At 36.0% G+C, this 17,586-nt stretch overlaps 1 protein-coding gene and 1 pseudogene across 5 annotated transcripts in view; both read left to right on the forward strand.

Moving 5' to 3' along the window:
- The window catches only part of CRB1 (crumbs cell polarity complex component 1), a 281,276-nt gene that overhangs the window by 149,729 nt on the left and 113,961 nt on the right, over nt 1–17,586 (forward strand). For all 5 annotated transcript variants that reach the window (XM_033196012.1, XM_033196013.1, XM_033196011.1 and 2 more), the window contains 2 exons: nt 90–229; nt 6,178–6,360. In XM_033196012.1, coding sequence (XP_033051903.1) covers nt 90–229; nt 6,178–6,360 — 323 coding nt within the window. The remainder of the gene's footprint in view (nt 1–89; nt 230–6,177; nt 6,361–17,586) is intronic.
- LOC117074500 lies at nt 13,080–13,420 on the forward strand (annotated as a pseudogene).

Below are 17,586 nucleotides of genomic sequence, written 5' to 3' on the forward strand. Positions count from 1 at the left end.
TTGGGTTGATGGACACATGAAGAAACAGTATAAAGATATCTGATCTCAATATGACCAAGAGTTGACATGAAAATTTCATTACTTTCCAGATATAGCTGTAACTGCACGGGTAGTGGATTCACAGGGACACACTGTGAGACCCTGATGCCTCTTTGTTGGTCAAAACCTTGTCATAATAATGCTACATGTGAGGACAGTGTTGACAATTACACTTGTCACTGCTGGCCTGGTAAGTGACAAAATACTTTCCACCAATTATTTTTCATTTGTTTAGAATAGAAACATATCGTTTATAGCAAATGAAACGAAAAATTACTTTTGTTAAATGTTTTAAGTCAATTATTTCTTGTAGCTATTATTGTTTAATTTAGTTTTATTCTTCAGTGCTCAAACATATTTACCACTATACTAAATATTGTCTAAAGTAGGTTGCCAAGCTGCCCAATGATCATAACCCTCTAGGGGAACAGAGGGGAAGAAAATCAATGGAAAGATGAAATTCAGCATGATCATGATCTTCACGGATGAAAATTCACTGGAAGATGCTTTTTTTCCAAGATGTTCTTTTATGTGGCAGGAATATATAGAAACCAATGAAATAATGTTAAAGTATTAGAAACTTCTACTCTCTTAGGCATTTGTAATGTAACCAGTTATATTTGTTAATATAATAAAAAGTTAATTATCTATAAACCATAACTAAAGTTTACATATAGAGGATAATTAGACTTGAGTGTAGAGGTGATAAAAAAATCAATAGAAAACAGTATGTAACATTTGTGTTACATTACAGGCCACAGGCAAATATTGATGCTTATTTTGGGAAACAAACTGCCTGATATACAGCTTTGCATTGCATAACAACATTTTGGTCAATGATGGACTGCATATACAACCGTGGTCCTGTAAGATTACAATGGAGCTGAACAATTCCTACTACCTAGTAATGTCATGGCTGTCGTAACATTGTAGCATCACTCACTATCCATGGGATTGTGGCAGTCCCTCAGGAAGTATTCCAAAAGAAGGCACTGTTATCATAGGAGATGACAGCTCCATGTATGTTATTGCTGCTGAGGATATTTCAGTGGGACAAGATGTGGAGGTGGAAGACAGTGATATTGATGATCCTGACTCCATGTAGGTCTAGACTATGGTGTGTGTTTGGGTTTTAATTTTTAATAAAAAGTTTAAAAGCTTAAAAAAACTAAAACTAGAAGAAAACATAGAATAAGAGTTCCTCTCAATCTTTAAGTTCCTCATCTGCAAAAGAGGGATAAAAATATTTTACTTGTAGGATTATTATGAAAAGTAAAATTATAAAAATAGAGCCTGGCATATATTAAGCACTCAAGAAAGGGCAACTATGTTGCAAGTTCTATACCACCAGGTGGAAATTATGTATGAGGGTGGGAGTTTGTAATGGTCAGGCAGTTAAGAACATCTACCTCAAGAAACGCAACTAGTACATGTTCCATTCATTCATGGATTCAAGCATTTAAGCCACATGAATTTCAGTGGCTAAAACAATAGTGATCTGGGAATAAAAAAGGTATCATCCCTTCCTCCAAGGAGCCTAAATTCTAGTAGGGAGACATGTCAAAACGTATATAGTACAATTTTTGGTACAATTTGAGGCTATAATAAATTCTGTAAAAATGAATAGAAAAGAAGTACAGGGATAGCTTGCTCAAAGAGGCACCATTTTAGATAAGCTAAAGATGACTGAGCAAGTTCCATAAATGTACTCAGTAGCTGTGTGACTCTGGACAAATTACTGCTCTGAGCCTCCGTTTCCTCATTTATAATATCCACAGGATAGAGTTGTTTCCGAGATAAATCCAGTAATGTATATAAAACTCCTGGCTTATCCTAGAGCACAGTAAGCACTAAATAAAAGTTAAATGAATATCAAAATTAGAAAGTTGTGTAGTCCATTACTTAGTTAAGAAATGAAGAACAGAAGGAGAAGAAGAAAGAAAGAAGCAAGAAAGGTGGCAGGCACACGCAGAAAAGAGCATGTCTGGCTGGGCACCTTGGCTCACACCTGTAATGCCAGCACTTTGGGAGGCCGAAGCAGGCAGATCACTTGAGATCAGGAGTTTGAGTCCAGCCTGGTCAACATGGTGAAACCCCATCTCTACGAAAAGTACAAAAAGTAGGAAAAAAAAATTAGCCGGTTGTGGTGGTGCACACCTGTAGTCCCAGCTACTCGGGGGCTAAGGCAGGAGAATCGCTTGAACCCGGGAGGCGGAGGAGGTTGCAGTGAGCCAAGATAGTGTCACTGCACTCCAGCCTGCACTTGAGGGCAACAGGGTGAGACTTCGTCTAAAAAAAAAAAAAGAAAAAAAAAAGAAAAAAAGAGAAAAAAAAGCAAAAAGCATGTCCAATTGTGGAACTTTGAGTGATTGCAAAAATGCTGGACTGTGTAGGACTGGAGGTAAAGACATGGAACCGGGGAGCTGGACTGAAGCCAGATCACAAAGCTGCATATCTGCCCTGCCAACTATGGGACGGAGAAGTAACAAAATCTGCTTTGTTAATTTCAAAAGAGTTCCCTGGCTTTGTGGCAGATGATAGAAGAAAATAAAACTAAAGGCAGGGGAATCTAGGGAGAAGATTCTTCAGTAGTTTGAAGAGATAAGTCTGTTTGCTAGAACTAAGAGAATAGTGGTTGAAGGGTGGGGGGATAGCCCTGAGAGTCACATAGGAGGTGGAAATGATGTGGGGAGTAAGAAAAGGGCACAGGTTTAAGACAGTTCTGCCTCTGGATTTCTGCCCTGCATTACTGCACGGGTGGTAATATTGCCTAGATAGAGTATCCTGAATACCTTTGCAACGTATCTTGCTGTTGTATACAAAGATAAAAGTTAACACTACAAACTACTCTAGAAAAGGAGACCGTTGCTTCAGATCATGATTCCACTGCCACAGAACACAATGGCGAGAATCCACTGCTATAATTGCCTAGGGTCCTCATTTCAGAAGTAATTAATAATTATAAGAAGTGTCAGTCACCTTAAATGCTTAGCTTAAAAGATTTTCCGATGCCCAGATGTGATTGGAATTGTTAACAAACAAACATAATATAAGAACCCCGGGGATGTGACTCAGTATCATATTGTTTCTTTGTTCAGAGTTTTATAGAAAAGCTTGTTAAAATTATTGAATATAGCCTTGACTGAAGGAGTCTATTTATGTACATGGTTAAAGAGAGCAGCAAATAAAATCCCCACAGAGCCTCGGGGTGGGGACAGGACTGGCAAGACTGTAAATCAGAACCTTCCTAATGTTCACGATTGGAATGAGATAATGCATGAGCCGGAAAAGCAAAAAAAGGATTTATGATGATTCTAAATTCCTCCCTAACCTGGTTTATGTGTGTCTCGAGTCAGAATGAGAAGGAAATTGAAAATAGTCCAGCCTTTTTTCAATAAGTCCACTGTGGCACAACAAATACCAATTAATAAAAACTTATTGTAGAAACTGTTATTTAATGTATTTGAAGAACCTTAAGAATGAAATAATAGTATTTAAAAAGTAAACATTCAAGTTTAAGAGACTCTGAATGGTCTTTGTTGGGGTGATCACTATAAAGGATTGTTGGGTCTGGATCTAACATGTTCTTTTAGTTTCCTTTTTTTTTTTTTTTTTTAGAACTTTTTGACTCTAAGTTTCTTCTTCAGATTGTTGAGAAAGGCCCCAAGGGTCTTTTTGTAAAAAATGTATTACACTGTTGAGCTGCAGAATTTATGTTGTGGTTATGATTTAACATATGATCTCATTTAGGTGTTTATTACAATTATTAATACAAAATGAGCAATCATATTATCTCCTCATTATTTGCTTTTAATAGTCAATTCCTTGGTTTTTGTGTTAAACTAGGATTATAATCTAAATTGTTATTTTCAATCTTTGAGTAGTACTAGTGACTGAAGGTCTACCACTTACACATTGCTCAGTATTGGAGGGGTAAATAAAATGAACAGAGTCTCTGTTTTGTGAAACACACAGCCTGCTGAGGGAGGAAACCATACACACAAATAAATATATAATTTAAAATTATGAAAGGAGCAATGAAAGAAAAGAATTGGGTGGCACGAGGGAAAATAAGGGAATCTTATTTATATCTGTCCATGATGGAAAGTTATTCTGAGAAAGTAATACAAGATGACGTCTGAAAACTGAGTAAGAGTTAGCCAAGAAAACACTTGAAGGAGAGTTTTCTAGAAGAGATAAAAACATCACAAAGACTGTGGGAATGCAGGGAGTTTTTAAAGTTATATTAAGGATGTTGAATTCCATTCTATGTGAAAGGGGAAGTTGTTGAATGAATTTAAAGTAAAGACATACTATGATTTAGTTTACAAGTTTTATAATTCTCGAATGTAAATTCTCTTTCCAAAACATTTCTCAGCAGAGTTAAATGATATTGCAAAGGCCCTCAGGCGACTGTGAAGTTGAATTGTGTTTCTTTAAAAACATCAGGACTGGCGTGGTGGCTCACGCCTGTAATCCAAGCACTTTGGGAGGTGGAGGCGGGTGGATCACCTGAAGTCAGGAGCTCAAGACCAGACTGGCCAACATGGTGAAACCTTGTCTCTCTACTAAACATGCAAAAATTAGCCAGGCTTGGTGGCACACGCCTGTAATCTCAGCTACTTGGGAGGCTGAGGCAGGAGAATCACTTGAACCCGGCAGGCGGAGGCTGCAGTGAGCCAAAATCACACCAGTGCCCTCCACCCTGGACAACACAGTGAGAATCCGTCTCAAAAATATATCAATCAATAAATATAAATTTTTAAAAACTTTATACTTTTCTCTTACCATGTTACAAAACAGTTGATGTTATCCTATTGACCATCAGTGTTATATTTGCATCCCACTAAATTTACATTTTGGGGCTTGCACTATACACAATATATAAATACTCTTATAAATCAGTATGAAAAACAGCCTAATGAAAAAACAGGAAAAAAAATGAAATGGTAAAAAAAAATGTTCAGCTCAATATTAACTGGGAAAATGTAAACCAAAATAACAGTGAGATACTATATTCTATCCAACCAACTGGTGAAAATTTTTGTATTTGGTGATAGAAAACATTGGCAAACATTTGGAGCCACATTCACAATCATCCACTGCTGGTAATGTGCAAATGGTACAACTAAATTAGAGATGTTTGGCAGTTTTTATTAAAATTAAAAATGTACATAAATTATGACCCAGAAATTCCACCTCTAGGCATAAACTCTAGGATTATACTCAGACACTTACACAAACAGCCATGTATAATGATATTCATTGCAACATTACAATAGCAAAAATGTACATAAAACAAAGGTCAAACTGTAAGACAATGGTTAAGGCATGACACATCTATATTCTGAAATACTTGGCAGTGGTTAAAAATTATGAGTTAGATCTATATTACTAACACTGATAGACTGTGCAAGGGAGTGAATAAAGCAAGTTGCTAAAGAATGCATATAATACGGTTCCGGTTATGTTAAAACATTCAGATACACTAAAACTGTATATGTTCTTACAGTTGCCCATATTTGTAAAAGCAAAGAAAAAGTTCAAGTAGAGAACTTTCATTGATATTTAATATTTTAATTATCCATAAAGTGACAAATCATTTATGTTTTACTGTTCTTATTCCTGGTCCTAATAAAATAATCCAGCTAAGTCCATGCAAATTTAAAACAACCTATTATTCTGTTTCATTGAGTGTTAGGAAATAAGGATTTACCTTTACTTTGAATTTTAAGAGAATTTAGTTTGGTTTGGGGGATATTTGCTGACTTTTCAGCTATTCTCTTGAAATATTTTAAAATACAATTTCACAAATGAAGAATATTTGAAAAATTGGAGTCTTTCATTAAAATGTTCAGGTTAAATCCAGGTTATCCTGACATCCCATTTTATTTCAGGTCTTATTAATCAAATTTTCCTTTAAAATGTTTTGGTCAAAATTGTTTAAGTGATTTTACTGCTACTAGTACTTGTTTCCACATAAGCCTCCTCTTACCAGATTCCCCTTACCAACTCCTTGAGGGCAAGCACATCAACTTGTTAAATCAATGCCAGTATAGCAGCCAGCCTCCTTTCAGGCAGATGCTCTACGATTCAACACCTTTGACTTAGCAGCTTCTCTGAATTTTTATCCTACAGGATACACAGGTGCCCAGTGTGAGATCGATATCAATGAATGCAATAGTAACCCCTGCCAGTCTGATGGGGAATGTGTGGAGCTGTCCTCAGAGAAACAATATGGACACATCACTGGACTGCCTTCTTCTTTCAGCTACCATGAAGCCTCAGGTTATGTCTGTATCTGTCAGCCTGGATTCACAGGTGAGGCCAAGGAGATGGGATATGACTTGACTTTCTGGCATAACTGGGGTATTAGCTGGAAGATCTGTGCTGTGTAAACTCTGTTGCTATGGTGCAAAGGGTCCCCCTTGTGGGCATGAAAAGTATCTTGTTTCACATGTCAGAATTCCTCAAATCACGAGAGAAATATTAAAAACAGGGATAAAAGAGGTATGAAAGGGGTGACATTTTTATATGTTATACTGGGAATTGGAGTGCATCTAAAGTTCTTTACCTTATACACAGAAAATGTTGAAATTTTTATGCTATCAAATTTGATAATGATGTTAAATTTTATGTTATTCAAATTTGCTAAAAATCTTGTTGTGCTTATATTTACACTGGGAAAAATGACCTAGTCTCAAATAATCTTCCTCAACGATTCTATAGCTGAAGTCATTTCATATATCAAATTTAAATTACTCTCTCTCTTTTCTTTTTTTACAACTTTCTTACCTAAAACCCAGAGGAAATTTGCATGTCTGTTTTCCAATGAACAGTTTTGTATGTCTCCTTTCCGTTCTGAAAATTTTCAGAATTTTTGACGCAGTCTCCAATTCATTAATGGCTAGCAATTTACCCCCAATTGCATTGATACTACTGAGAAAACTAATTACAATCTAGATTTCTATCATGTTTTTTTCTCAATAGATTAAGTGATGCCTCTGGAAAATATTTCAGTTGTTGTTCAGGATTTCTCGGAAAAGTACATGAGAAATAAGAAAAGAAGGGGGTGGTCTATTTACAGTTAGGATTCTCTTTCAATGGTTCAGTTTTGAAGTTTAATGATCTTTGATTTGTGGCAGTGTTTGCTGCACGGTCGATAAAGAAAATGTTTACTTCCTTATTCACTGACCTTTCAAGGAGAACATACAGGAAAAAATTCCCTCAGGTGTCAATCAGCAAAGTGATATTTACCCTGAACAAATTCTATCATGCATACTTCCTACCCTAGTTTAGAAAATGCATCCAAATAAATCTTGATATGACTAAACTGATTAAATGCATAAAATAAATCTTGTAATATATCGTATTTCCCAATTATGTAAGCTGCTAGAAATAAATATGAGATCTGCAAACATACAGGTCTTTCTGAAATGTATTTGTGTATTTACCTCACCTCTGGGGATATTTAAATTTCCTGTTTCTGTTTCTTACTGCTGCCTCTTTTCAAAAATTTGTTCCTAAATTATTTGATTTTGGTCTAGTGTATGCATTTTCGTCAGCTACTTTATATTTTTCTTGGAATAAGGTGAAGGCATTATAAACTATTTTTTAAATATTGGTTTTAGGGTCATAAAGGGGTGATTCTGTCAAAGCCAAAGGAAATTGCTAATATTGCCTCATCAAATAAAAGGAAATGGGTGACCCCTTGAATCTGCAGATCTAAACAGGAGAGGCAGTAGAATGTTCCAGAAAAGTGTTGGGCTTGATTTCTGAAGAGCTGCCAGGAATGACTATATGAGTTAAGATGCCCTGGCTGCCCCAAATCTCTGTGGCTTAATGAAATGGTTTATGTTTCACTCATGTGAATTCCAAAACTGGGTTCCCATCATCAGTTATCCTACAAATGGCGATTCAGGGTCACAGGCTCCTCTATGCTTTTCCCTCGCTTCAAAATATTACTTCTAAATTTGCTGTGCTCCTCTGCAGCAAGCCACTGGAGAAGGAAAGAAAATGGAGGATGACACCTGCAGGTTTTATAGACCAACCACTACAAGTAATGAATATCTCTTTTACCAACATTTTATTGGTCAAATTTAATCATATAACTACATTTAACTGCAGAAAAGACTAGAAAATCTAGTCTTTCTGTGTATCTAAAATAAAGAGAAAATAAGTTTGCAAACAGATAACCAATTTGACACAATAGCTAGAGCTGGTACACTGGGGATGCAAACCTAGATCTTCTGATTCTAAGTTTATCCTCCTGCCTACTATGTCACATATTTTTATGTCTACATATGTTTTTCTACATTTCATTTTAAAATAGCTTTTTAAATGGTAATAGTATATTTATGTGCAGTTTTAAGAAATACAGAGAGGCCCATGTATACTTTACCTAATTTTCTCAATACTACCATGTTGCAAAACTATAGGTCAGTATCAGACTTGGATATTGACATTGACAAAGTCCACATACAGAACAATTGTCATCACAAGGATTCCCCCTCTCTCCTTCCCTGCCTCCTCATCCCTTATCCCTGGCAAATACTAATCTGTTCTGCACTTGTATGATTTTGTCATTCCAAGAATGTTATATAAATGGAATCATGCAGTGTATAAAGTTTTAGAATAGGAGTTTTTTTTTTTTTTTTTTTCACTCAGCATCATTCTTTGGAGATTTATTGAGGTTGTGTATCAATAGTTTGTTCCTTTTCATTGCTAAGTAAAATTCGATGGTATGTATATAGCAAAGGTTTTTTTTTTTTTTTTTTTTTTTAACATTCAGCCATTGAAGGGCATCTAGATTGTTTCAGTTTTCGGCTATTATGAATAAAGCTGCTAGAAACATTGTTGTACAGGCTTTTGTGTGAATTTAAGTATTCAGTTCTCTAAGGTAAATGCCCAGGAGTAAAACTGCTGGTTCCTATGATAGTTTCATGTTTAGTTTTCTAAGAAACTGCCACACTGTTTTCCAGTATGTCTGTACCATTTTGCATTCCCACCAGCAATGTACGAGTGATCCAATTTCTTTGCATTCTCACCAGCATTTAATGTTATCATTTTTTTTTAGTAGTCATTTTGATAGGTATGCAATGATATCTCACTGTGGTTTTAATTTGCATTTACCTAATGCCTAGTGATGTTGAACATCTTATATATGCTTGTTTGACATCCGTGTTTGTCTTTTTCAGGAAAATGTCTCCCCATGTTTTTTGCCTATTTCCTAGTTGTTTTTATTTTTTTAGCTGTTAAGTAATTTTCCACATACAGACCCTGGGCATTTTTTGTGAGGTTATACCTAAGTATATAGTATATACTTGAGGGATAGTAGATAGTATTCTGTTTTTAATTCACTTTCTACATATTTACTGTTAGTGTTGGGAAAAGCAGTATTGTGCATGTGGTCTTTCAAACCCCTACTCAGCCACATAAGAATGGGCCTTGGGCCCAGAACACTTCCTTCCCAAGAGATAAAGCGTCCTCGCAGCCCATGCTGGAGTTATCACCTTGTGTGGGAATATCTTTCCCTGTTTCAGACTCAATATGTACTCCCTTGTTCTGCTTAAACATATGTATCATATGGCACCTAGCCAGCCCCACTGCTATAACTTTCTTCTGCGGGGAGGGCAAAAGGTTCTGCTGCTGCAGCATGAGAGGGTTGCATGCTGCCAACTGCCCCGCATCTGCTGCAAGGAGGCCCTTCTATTTATGGGGACTGACGCCAACTACATAGCTGACCTTGCTCTGTCTCTTCTCTATGTGAGTAAAACATTGTTCCATGTAGTACTTGACTGTGTTGTATTTTCCTTGGTGACTCCAATACCAAAATGCAGTGGCCAAACGTGTCCTGACTGTTACTCCTGGTAACAAGCAACAGAAGCCAATTGCTAGACAGCTAGAACATAAAAATATGATTGTTTCTTGGTTGTTGATTGTGTATAGTGAGACTTTGTTTAACTCATCTATGAGATCTAGGAATATTCTTTTTGTAGATTCCGGGACATTGTCTGCATGGACAATTATGCCATCTGCAAAGAAGAATGGTGTTATTTCTTCCTTTACAATACACATGCTATTTATTTTACGATGTTGAGTATGAGTTGTGAAAGCAGACATCTTGCTTCATTCACCATTTTAGAGGAAAAGCATTCAGTCTTTTACCATTAACTATGATCTCCATAGAATTTTTATAAATGCTCTTTTTCAAGTTGAAGTAGTTCCTCTCTACTCCTAACTTGCTAAGAGTTTTTAATCATAAATGGGTATTGCCTTTGGTCAGACACTTTTTCTGCAATTGATTTATCATGTAAGTTTCTCATTTAGCCTGTTGATGTGGTAGATTGCACTGGTTCATTTTCAAATACTGAATGTGACTTGCATATCTGAAGTAAATCCCACTTGGTGTATTTTTTTTCAGTTTGCTAATATTTTGTAAGACTTTTTTGCTTCTAAGTTCATGAAAATTATTGATCTATAGTTTTCTTTCTCTCTCTTTTCTTTTTTTTTATATTGTCTTTGGTTTTATGATCAGGGTAATATTGATATTACTCATAAAATAAGTTGGGAAATGTTTCTTCATTTTCTGTTTTCTGGAAGAGAGTATGTAAAATTGATGTTAATTATTCTTTAAATATGTGGTAGACATCTTCAGGGAAATCAACTGATCCTGGAGATTCCGTTTTCCTGATCTTTTGAATTGCAGATTTAATTTCAGTATTGTTACAAGACTATCGAGAATACCTATTTTTGATGATTTGTAGATTTCAAGGGATTGGTCCTTTTTTTTCTAAAAATTGTGTATTTTTCTGTTGTTGGATGGAGTATTTCCATATATGTCAATTAGATCATATTGGGTGATTATATTGATTGGATCTTCTATATTGCTGATTTTTCTATTGAACTTCTGAACGTAATGTTGCTCATAGTAGTGCCTTGTTACTCTTTTAATGGCTGCAGAATCTATAATGATTTCTCTGTTTTATTCCTAATTTTGACTATTTACATCTTCTCCTTTTTTGTCCATCTTTCTACAGGTTTATCAATTTTATTGATTTTTTAAAACTAGACTTTGGTTTCATTGATTTTCTCTGTTTCCCTGTTTTCAATTTTATTGATTTTTGTTCCTTTTTATATCCTTGTTTCTGCTTGCTTTGGGTTTATTTTCTGTTTTTTTTTTAAATTTATTTTTATTTTTCTAGCTTCTTGAGGTAGGAACTTTTATTGATTTAAGGCCTTTTCTCTTTTCTAATATATAAGCATTATAAATTTAACTCTCAATACTGCTTTAGTAGCTGCATCCCACGTATTCTGATATGCCATACTTCCATCTTAATACTGTTCTGTGTATTTTTAAATTTCCTTTCTGACATCCTTTTTGACCCATGGATTATTTAGAAATAAGAATTGAATTGTTTAATTTCTGTTTAGAAATTTTTCTCTTATCTTTCTGTTATTGATTTTCAGTTTGATGCCATTATGACTAGAGAACACATTCTGTATCATTTCAAATAATTCAAATTATTTCAAATCTGTTGGGGTTTGTTTTTTGGCACAGGATACGATCTATCTTGGTAAATGTTCCAAGGTTGCCTGAATAAAAATTAAAGAACAACATGTGTTCTGCTATTGTTTAGAGGCGATTTGTATATATGTCAATTAGATCCCATTGACTGATGGTGTTGTTCACGTTTTGTATATCCTTACTGATACAGAATAGCACTGTCTAGCAGTCCTATTACTTGTTTAGAGGAAAGGTGTTAAAGTCCCCACCTGTAATTACGGATTTGTCTATTTCTTCTTTCAGTTCTATCAATTTTTCTTCATGTAGTTTGAGGCTCTATTGTTTGGTGTATACACATTTAGGGTCATTATGTCTTCCTGGTGTATTGATCCTTTTATCATTATGCAATGATACCTTTTTTTCATATTCTTTCTTTGCTTTGAAATCTACTTCATTTGATACTGCCATAAGCATTCCTGCCTTTTGAAAAAGTATATTTACACAGTATATATTTTTCCACCCTTGTATTTTCAACCCACTTATGTCATTAAATTTGAAATGAGTTTCTTGTAAACAGTATATCAAAACAGCAAATTGTTAGGTCATGCTTTTTTAATTCACCTTGCCAATCTCTGCCTTTTAATTGGTGTATTTAGACCATTTATGTTTAAGTAATTAGTAATATTGTAAGGCTTAGCTCTATGATTTTATTATGTGTTTTCTGTTTGATTCCTTTCTTTCTCTTTACTTCCTATGAATTAGTTGACTATTTTTAGGATTTCATCTCGATTTCTGCATTGTGTTTTTAAATATATGGCTCTGTGTAATTTTCATAGTGATTGCTCTGAGTATGACTGATCACAGCCTATTGGTTTCAGTATTTTACCACTTTAAGTGAAGTATAGGAATTTTACTTCCGTTTAGGTTTTCTTTTTTTTTTTTGTCTTCTGCACTTTAAAATATCCTTGTTGTGAGGGTCAGATGGTGTTATAATTTTATTTTTAATCATTACGTATAATTTAGAAAACTCATGAAAAGAAGGATACTCCATTTTGTTTACTTATATGTCTATTCTCCATTGTTTGTCCTTCCCGTCTTGGGCCTCAAGATTCCTTCTGTTTTTTTAAATCACTTTATTTAGGTTTACAGAGCTTTCTTTAGCCATTCTATGAGGGTAGGTATGCTAGCGATAATTTCTTTTGGTTTTCCTTTGAGAATGTGTTTATTGCACATTCATTCTTGATAGGCAGTTTTATTAAATGTGGAATTCGTGGTTGACAGTTCTTTTCTTATGGAATTTGAAAAACTCTACTACACAACTTTTTTTTCTGCACCCCATGGTTTCAAATGAGAAATTTGCTATCGTTGTAAAGTGGTGCTGGGTGCAGGGTTTGGAGAAAGGAAGGTGAGCTTGGCAGGGAGGAAGATTTGCAGGCTTTTGCTCCCTTTTTCAAAGACCAACAATGAGTCCTTTCCCAACTCCCAACCCAAGCCCTTTTGGAACTGTGTGCTGTTGTTGGCACCCTGTGGCACCTCCTTGCCACCCCGTCCTTTCCATACCCGGGAGCGGGTCTTTCTGGTTCTGCAGGATGGATACTTAAATCCAAGGTCATGGCAAAACATCTGAAATTCATGGCCAGGACCGTGACGGTACAGGAAGGGAACATGGAAGGCGCATAGAGGACCCTAAACAGAATCCTCACTACGGATGGGCTCACTGAGGACCTTAAGCATCGGCGGTATTATAAGAAGCCATGCTGCCGGCGACAGAGGGAAAGCTATGAAAGGTACCAGAGGATCTACAACATGGAAATGGCTCACAAGACCAACTTCTTGATGTGAAAGAATCAGGCAGATCCGTAGCAGGGCTGCTGAGGCAGGCAGATCCGTGGGAGGGCTGCTGAGGTCTGTGGATGGGACACCCAGTATGAAACCATCATCCAGTTTTGTCTCCATCTCTTTTCTTCGTACAGTCTCATTTCCTATTACCGTTCTGCAATAAACTCAATCACATGCTTGCAAAAAAGAAAAAGAAAAGTAGTGTTGCCCTAAAGGTAATAGATTATTTCTATCTAACTGCTTTCAGTATTTTTTTCTTTGTCTTTAATTTTCAGCAATTTATAATATGACTTGGTGTCAACTTATCTGGGTTTATCCTATATGAGATAGTCTCACCTTTTAAAATCAGTAGATTTATGCCTTTTGGCAAATTTGGGGGCTTGTCAGTCAATTTTTCTTTGCATATTCTTTCAGATCCTTTTTTTTTCCCACTTCTGGGACTCTGATCATACAAATATTGGGTCTTTTGCTGTGCTTTTGGAGGTTTCTGAGGTTCTGTTTTTATTTTTGTTAATCTATTTTCTGCCGTTTGCACAGATTGAGCAAATTCTTTTGATCTGTCCTCAAGTTATTGATTCTATTCTTTTTTGTCTCCCGTCTAGTATTGAGCCCATTCAGGGAGTTACTTCATCTATTGTTTTTTTCAAGTCTATAATTTCCATTTTGTTCTTTTAAGCAACATATTTTTTGCTGATACTTCTATTTTTTCTTCATCTCAGGAGAATTTGTGATTGCTTATTAAATCGTTTTTATGATGGTTGTTTTAAAATTCTTGATAATTCCAGTATCTGATTTATCTCAGGGTTGACATTTCATTTTATTTTCTCATTCAAGTTATGGTTTTACTGATCCTTGTGATGACAGATGATTTTGAATTGTATGCTGGACATTTTAGATATTAGGTTAGGAGACTCCATGTCTTCTTTGAATTTTTGAATTTAGCAGGCAGTCGCCTTTTTAGGTTTCAATAACAAGTCCTGACCTACTTACATGGACTGTGGTTCCAATGATCAGTTTATTTCCTGAGTCTTTGCTGTGTTGTTTTGACTTTCTTGGCTTGCCTTGTGCCATTGGGCCTCCCAGGTCTCTACTGATGATCCCTGAGTGGTCAGAAGGTGTTTCCTTAGGTGAGAATGTTCCATATCCCTCTGAGGAAGGGGAGTCTTGATTTATGGGGATGAAGAGGCCCCTTTGGTGGGCGTTGTGGTGAGCTTCTCCCTGTCTCTGGGAGTAGAGAGCATTTCCTAGGCTGAATACTTGTTGTGGTATAATCCCCATTGTTGATCCCCCAGGCACAGGGTATCTCTTGATGGAAGTGGAGAGTCTCAGAACTGTTAAGGAAAGAAAAGATTTCACATAACAGGCCATTGTGGTAGCATAATTCTTTTTGCCATGGCCCCCTTGCCATATGATGTCTCTGGGGAGCAGAGGGGAGCCTCAGCAACAGAGGAGGTGAGCTCTTTCTCTGGCTGCTTTTTTCTTTTCTTCTTCTTCCTCCTCTTCCTCTTCCTCCTCCTCTTCCTCCTCCTCCTCCTCCTCTTCTCCCTCTCCTCCTCCTCCTCCTCCTCCTCCAGAAAGGCTTTGTTTAATTCTCTTTGCCCATTCTTCCAGGCTCACCCTGTATTGTAGGTGGGACTCTCATTCAATCTGGGGAAAGAAAGAGCCAACCTGGGCCGCCTTCTCTTGTTTCTGTTACTGACTTGGGGACAGCAAACACCAGGACTGAAGCACCTTCTTGTATTATGCTGGAGGTTATAAAAAGCCCTGATGCTCTGCTGTTACACCTGGGATCTCTAACCAGTTCACCTTCCTCTTCTACCTTTCAGAGTTCTATTTGGTTGTTATATGTAGTTTTTAGTCATGCTTAGTGGGGAGAAACAGGGAGAGACAAGTCTATGCTGTCTTGTCCAGTCTAAAAGTCCCTATGTAACATTTGTTAAAAACACTTGTGTTATAGTAGGATAAGGAAAATTGTGTGATTTTTTTTTTAATGGCTTCAGGTAGAAAAGCAAGTGTTAACTTTCTCTTTATCTTCCTGATAGTACCAAGAAGTTCAAAATATCATTTTTTTTATCAATGAGATGACTATAATTAATCATTAATAAAAAACCTACTATTTCCCTTACCTTTCTTTCACCCTGAATAGTTGGATATTCAACTTTATTTTATTTTTATTTGTTATACATCCGTTTTATATTTTTCAGATAGAAAATATACAGTTTACTTTTTTGCATGCTATGTGTATTTACAGCTCTATTGGTTGTTAGATTAAAATAAAATTTCCATTATGATGAAAAATGTATTTGTGCATAGTACATTTACTGACAGCTCCATTCGAAAGAACCATTCCAAGTGTTAAATACAGGTATAAACTATTCTTTTTTTGTATTATAATTAAGAATATATTTATTACTCTTCACTACTTGTGTAATTACTTCTATATTGAAAATATTTACGTATGTAATGTAATTTTTCTAACTTTTTATAATGTAAAAATGATATATACTAGAGTAGAAAATTAACTGAGAGTCTCAGAATTATACTCAGGGATATAGAAATAGAGAGAACTTGAGACCATGGAAGATGAGAAATGAGAACAGGAACTCAAGGAGGCAGAGAATCCTAGTGAGAGGAATCAAGGCCTCCTGAAGGAGGATCAGCTTTTATTCAAGGTTTCTTCTAGAATTTCCAGCAAGGAAAGCAAGTTACCATGGCCCAGAGAAACCAAAAGTCTCATTTGATGAGATAATTGAGAAAAGTCTAAAGATCCATTTCAATATTTTAATGACTAGAATTGAACCATGCCTCTAGAGGCAATAGTGGTTACTATACTCTAATTCTCCAAAATCGTTTCAAAAAAAATTTGGCAAAATATGCTCATATCTTGTCATAACTATTTGTGACCATAGTTGCAACACTCAAATTAAAATGAGAATGGACCATTACCACTTGATTTAAATGTCTGTGCATTTATTTAAACCTGCACATCCACATAATTTAAATAGTAAGCAAAATAAATTTATAATTGGAGAAGGCCTGTAGTTGAATAACACTACTCAGTCCATTCCAAAGTCAGTAAATTATCTTTATTTTGTATGACCACCCTTGACCACTACTGGAAGGAATGTTGGCCGCTTCTTTGTATTATGTTTGAGCTTTCCAGTCCGGGGCACTGGGCTCAGTTCTGGGGATAAAATGATGAGAGTACATGGTCTCTTTCCAAGGGAAAATGAAAGAACAGGAGGAAAATGATGCACAAAGTGTAAGACAATATGATAACTGGCACAGTGGAGCCATAAAAAGGCACCATCGGATAAATCAATAAAGAGGAACTTTTATGCTGTTTATGCCAGATAGAAGTTAGTGGAAATTATAAGAACCCAAACAGCTTGATAAATTCACATTTTAAAAATACAAATCAACATTACTACTGAAACTTTTACAAGGATCTCATGACCTATGTGCTTACCCTTGAACCACCCTGTTCTAACCAGCCAAGTGGAATTGGAAACAATTGATATGTCTTTCATGTGAACATTTCATTTCTGTTTATCAAACTATACTCATGATAATACCCTTAACAAGTTTCCAAACCATCTCATCCAAGTCCAATTTTCATTTATAACTTTCCTTCACCAACTCCAATTAGCATGTACTCCAACTCAGAGGAACATCCTCCCTGGTCTCTGGAACGCTACATTGTTGCCTCTGAGGCTGGGATTTTATTCTACTTCACCCATCTGCTCTCTGTATGGAAAGAACTGAGTGCAGCAGGGGATCCTATGAAGTCCTGGCTTCAAACCTCGGGCAAAAATAGCGAGTTTCTTAACAATAAACACCCCGATGAGAGCCACCTGGCAAAGTGGCTGCCCACAGGGCTTTCGTTCTCAAGTTCATCCGCTTCAAGCACAATGTTGCTAAAAATGAAGCTTTCACTTTTCCTTCAAAATCAAATCCTGTCACTTTACCTAAATTCAACTAAAATAGCCATAGAGGGCCAAACATACATCATTCAAAGTTTCATGTAGTCATGAAGGAATTAGGCAACGGGACAGTCAATATCTCCTGCTGGAAGAGAAATTTTCAATAGAATTTTTTCATTTGCTGACTTCACATTTCAGGATCATTGTTCCTCGAGATGCACTTTTTTTTTTTTCTTACTTACAATTTCAAGTTTGAGAGTATACATCCTAGGACTCTCA

Source organism: Trachypithecus francoisi, unplaced genomic scaffold (assembly GCF_009764315.1).
Source record: "Trachypithecus francoisi isolate TF-2019V2 unplaced genomic scaffold, Tfra_2.0 Lachesis_group5, whole genome shotgun sequence".
Lineage (NCBI taxonomy): Eukaryota > Metazoa > Chordata > Mammalia > Primates > Cercopithecidae > Trachypithecus > Trachypithecus francoisi.